Raw genomic sequence first — 4,866 nt, 5'->3', positions numbered from 1 at the left:
TGTGGGTACACACCAAACCCCAATAGATTGCCATTAGACTACCACCACTTGGTTCACTTCGATACTTTGTGATAGCTTATCAATTTTTGTATTGATTGTGTATGGAATAAGTAAGATAAAAAATGTGTTAAAAAAAACTCTTCGCAACTCTTAAATTTTTATTAAGTGAATTGAGGAAAAAGATCATTCAAATGGTTTAGACATTATACTTACCAACTCCGAAAAAAACTATTATAAAAATTAATTATATATTTCAGTTTACAATACATTCCATAATTTGTTAAAAAATGCTTCAAATTGAATAAGATAAGAAACTATTTCTTATATATCTTTGCAAAAATAAATATACGTAAATAAACCTCAGAGAAGAGAAAGAAAGTTTTGTATGACACTATCTTAGTTTCTTGATCCTTCCATTTCTCTATATACAATAGAGATGACGTCTCTGTACTATGCACACAAGTAGAACTTTTTATTCATTTACATGAGAAACAAAAGGGGAAAAAATCAAAACAACAAACACCAATTGACACAAACTCACGTGAAAAGACTCGTTAAAGAGTGAGAATAGAAGACAAAAGAGAAACTTCTTAGTGTAGGAATAGAGTGGAAGCAAGAGCAGCTCCCAAAAGAGCAGAGACAAAGGAAGAAGATGAGGAAGCTGCGTTTTTTGGAGTTTCTTGAGTAGGCGTAGTTGCTGGGGGCTCAAGGTTACTTGTGATAGGCGGAGACGGAGCGGCTTCTCCTGAGGGAGCCGGGGCTTGAGACGGTGGTGATGATGATGTAGCGTTGGTCTTGCCGTTTCTGTCAGCCATGACAATGACCACGAGCTGCTCGTTTTTGTTGCAGTTGTCTTTGTTTCCGCTGATGAAATAGTATGGTCCGGAGTGGGTTAGTGCGAAGGATGTTTTCCCGTCAGCGAATTTAGCGGTTGGTGCATCAGTGTTGCAGCTGTCGTAAGCGTCTCTTGTGACCTGGAACACTGAATCTTGGTTTGGTTGGTAGACGAACACTGCGATTATATACATGGTGTTTGTGTTACATAAGAAAAAGAAACTATGGTTATTGTTTGGTAAGTACAGTGTGGAAACTTACGCAAAGAGTCGCCTACTTGGAATCTGCTCTGTTCTGCCCATTGACTGTAAACTTGAGACCCGGAAGGAATGGTCCAACCTTTTGCACCACCGACCATAAACTCTCTAGCGTAGGCTTTGTTAACAATCATGAAAAAACACACGAGACTTAACCCACGAAGCATCATTTTCTTTAGGGTATGTGATATCAAGATGTGCTATAGAGATGTACGTGGACTTTGTCGATGAGACATGATGAAAGGTTAGTGAGTTTATATAAAGGTGAGGTTTTTGAGGAAATGTTACAGAGAAGATTTTTCTTGTCTTTCTCAGATTCTAAGCAAAGCATAAATGAATGCTTTCTAGAAATGTTTTTTAGTTTGGAATCTCATGTAACTTGTTTCTTCTGTCCATAGCTTTTGTTCCTTGCTTCTGCATCTTTGATTTTGCATTTTAATACTATTCCAGATAAAGATAATAAAGAACAAAGAGATATTTCAAGAAAAAAAATCCAAATTAAAAAACTAAGATCAAACAAAAGTATAATACAACATATCCATTTTTTCAATATAGATCAATCATATTACAAAGATCTTTCCACATCTGCTCCTTCTGATTCTTCAGCAACAGCATCAAAACACCAAACTGACCAATAAGGCTAACTTTAGTAATTAATCCATCATTAGTGCAAAAGCCGCTGCCATAGCGAGAACAAGTGACATCAAGACACTGATACCGTGTCTTTGTCCCGAGCTCTTCTTTGGAAAATGTTTTGGAAGCGCACATTCTTCCCCATTGAAGAAAAGTTTGGTTGGGAAACCGTCGCCTTCTGGTATATTCAGTCCTTTGATGTTCTTCTTTTTAAAGGAGATAACAGATTGTTGCTTGCCCGGCACGGGAGGGTCTCTTAGTGGATGGGTTCTGTTAACTTGACCCACAAGATAGTTCATATCACGTAAACCTTGGAACATAACGGTTCTGTTGTTTGGTGGAACACGTGTGCCATTAAAGGAGTAGACGTTTTCATACCCTGGACCTGCTTTTCCCATCTCAACCGCTACAAACCAATCCTCAAACGCGAAGTCTCTCCAGTTGAAAACGGTTAACCTAGCCGTCAAACCGTCTCTGTAGTCCGTGTTAACGTGCCAGTTAATGCTGACTCCGCAGTTAGCCGGACAAGGGAGTTTCTTGGGTATTGGCATGTGGTTTTGTTTGGCCCATGCTTTGGCTTTTAGGGTTCGGTTATCGAATGGAACAAGGAGCGCGTCTGGAGGGAGGAGGAGCGGGTTACGGTCAGCATTGCAAGTGGTTGTGGCAGACTGCAACAATGGAGACTCCGGCTTTTGATGAATCGGAACTCCATGTGGGCAAGAGGAAGAAGGCTCGAAGAGAGTGGAGGCATAACGATTTGCCCCGATGATTCTATTTGTCAATTATAAATTTCTGATGAAGTGCATTTTATGGAACTGTCGGGGGGCGAATAAACCTCAATTTCGTAGATCGATTCGGTATTTGGTGAAAAAATTCAGAACAGATATTCTTAGTGTGTTCGAAACTCATGCTGGTGGAGAAGCTGCGGGTCGTATCTGTCAAGGTCTGGGTTTTGGAAATTCGTTCAGGGTGGATGCGTGTGGCCAGAGTGGAGGTTTGTGGCTGTTATGGAGAGAGGAAGTAGGGGAGCTTGAAGTAGTGAAATCCTCTGATCAGTATATCCACGCTAGAATAGGAAGTGGAACAGAGGTGATTAATCTGATTGTAGTGTATGCTTCTCCTTCTCCAAATCGTAGGAGTGGTCTCTGGGCTGCATTGGAAGATGTGATACGTGATGCTGTTGGCCCGGTGTTTGTTGGTGGGGATTTCAACACGATTATGAGGTTAGACGAGAGGAGTGGAGGGAATGGAAGATTGTCTGAGGATTCTTTAACATTTGGTGACTGGATTAATAACATGTCATTGATTGATATGAGTTTTAATGGCAATCAGTTTACATGGAAGAGGGGTAAGACTGAGAATAACTTCGTCGCAAAAAGATTAGACAGAGTGCTATGCTATGCCCAAGCTGGACTGAAGTGGCAAGAAGCAAAAGTTTCACACCTACCCTTCTTGGCTTCAGATCACGCCCCACTGTATTTGCAGCTCACTCCAGAGGTAAAAGGGAATGACGTCCATTTCGCTTTGAGGTGGCATGGCTTCAACATAGTGAGTTTCAAGAATTGATAGGAGCTTCGTGGAACCGTGACATTGATACCAGAGAAGCTCTTACAAGGCTGGAAGTGACACTTAGGAAGTGGAACAAAGAGGTCTTCGAAAATGTTCAACGAAGAAAGGAGGAGTTAGTAATGGAGATCAAAGAGATACAAGAGAAGATAGAACATGAGCTTTCTAATGAGTTGTTAGTGAAAGAAATGGAGCTTCTTAAGGAGTTTGAGATAGTCCTTGAGCAAGAAGAAGTTATTTGGTTCCAAAAATCGCGTGAGAAGTGGGTTGTGCATGGAGATAAGAATACAAAGTTCTTCCACATGTCGACGATTATCAGAAGGAGGAGGAACCGAGTAGAGATGCTGAAAAATGACGAGAACCAATGGGTATCAGAAGCGCATGAGCTGGAGGAGCTAGCAGTGAATTACTTTAAGAAGCTATACTCACTAGAGGATGTCGACACTGATACACATGGTTTATCGGAGAGAAAATTTGTGAGCCTCACGAGCCAAGATTATACTATTTTAAATAAGGCTTTTTCGGCAGAGGAAGTGGAGAAGGCTGTAAGAGACATGGGTAGTTTCAAAGCGCCAGGCCCGGATGGTTTCCCGGCGATCTTTTATCAGAGGTGCTGGGAGACAGTAGGGGATTCAGTGGTCAGATTTGCTACCCTTTTCTTTGAGACGGGGAAGTTACCAGAAGATACTAATGATGCTCTGGTGGTTTTGATCCCGAAAGTGGCTAAGCCAGAGAGTTTTACTCAGTTTCGCCCAATAAGCCTCTGTAACGTGTTGTTTAAAATTATCACGAAAGCCATGGTAGGGAGATTGAAGGGAATTATGAAGAAGTTAATTGGCCCTGCTCAGTCTAGCTTCATCCCAGCCAGACTAAGTGCTGATAACATTGTGGTGGTTCAGGAGGCTGTTCACTCGATGAGAAGAAAGAAGGCAAGAAAGGGATGGATGCTCCTAAAGTTGGACTTGGAGAAGGCGTATGATAGGCTGAGATGGGACTTTCTGGAGGACACGCTAAGGGCTGCAGGTTTGTCCTAGGCTTGGGTTGGAAGGGTCATGGAATGTGTATCTGGTCCCTCAATGAGCATTTTGTGGAATGGAGAAAAAACAGAATCGTTTAAGCCAGCGAGAGGGCTCGGACAAGGAGACCCTTTGTCCCCGTATCTGTTTGTGCTATGTATGGAGAGGCTGTGTCATTTGATCGATGAAGCGGTGGAGAATGGGAGATGGAAGCCTATCAGACTGTCCAGAGGTGGCCCGCAATTATCATATATTTGTTTCGCTGATGATCTAATCCTCTTTGCTGAAGCATCAGTGACGTAAATTCGAGTGATAAGAAAAGTGTTGGAGAAGTTCTGTCATGTCCCCGATCCTGGATAGGATCGTCTGGACGGACTGCGGTGCGAGGAAACGCACCAGTCAGGTCATATGACCTGGAGACAAGTATATCATGGCCTGAAGGTAAGGTTAAGGGCATCAGGAAGCTAAAGCATAGCTAATCCAAGAAGGAGACAAGCTCAAAGGAGCTCAACAAGCGAGCTGGTAGCTGGACAAGATCCAGGTGAAGCTCGATGAAGTGA

At 42.3% G+C, this 4,866-nt stretch overlaps 1 protein-coding gene across 2 annotated transcripts; it reads right to left on the bottom strand.

Annotated features, from left to right (window-relative positions):
- Positions 1-366: 366 nt before the first annotated feature.
- On the bottom strand, positions 367-1,305 carry LOC106292938 (early nodulin-like protein 3). Of its 2 annotated transcripts, none has more exons than XM_013728608.1 (2): positions 1,096-1,305; positions 367-1,012 (listed from the first exon to the last, which is right to left on the bottom strand). In XM_013728608.1, the coding sequence occupies exons 1-2, from the start codon at positions 1,259-1,261 to the stop codon at positions 591-593; spliced, it is 588 nt and encodes a 195-aa protein (XP_013584062.1). In that variant the 5' UTR covers positions 1,262-1,305; the 3' UTR covers positions 367-590. The 2 variants fall into 2 exon arrangements, with proteins under 2 accessions (XP_013584062.1, XP_013584069.1); XM_013728615.1 differs by having other exon boundaries at positions 367-982.
- Positions 1,306-4,866: the final 3,561 nt, after the last annotated feature.

The sequence above is a fragment of the Brassica oleracea genome, chromosome C1, assembly GCF_000695525.1.
Source record: "Brassica oleracea var. oleracea cultivar TO1000 chromosome C1, BOL, whole genome shotgun sequence".
NCBI classification, from domain to species: Eukaryota; Viridiplantae; Streptophyta; class Magnoliopsida; order Brassicales; family Brassicaceae; genus Brassica; species Brassica oleracea.
The sequence above is the reverse complement of the archived record's forward strand: the minus strand, read 5'-3'. Positions and strand labels throughout refer to the sequence as shown.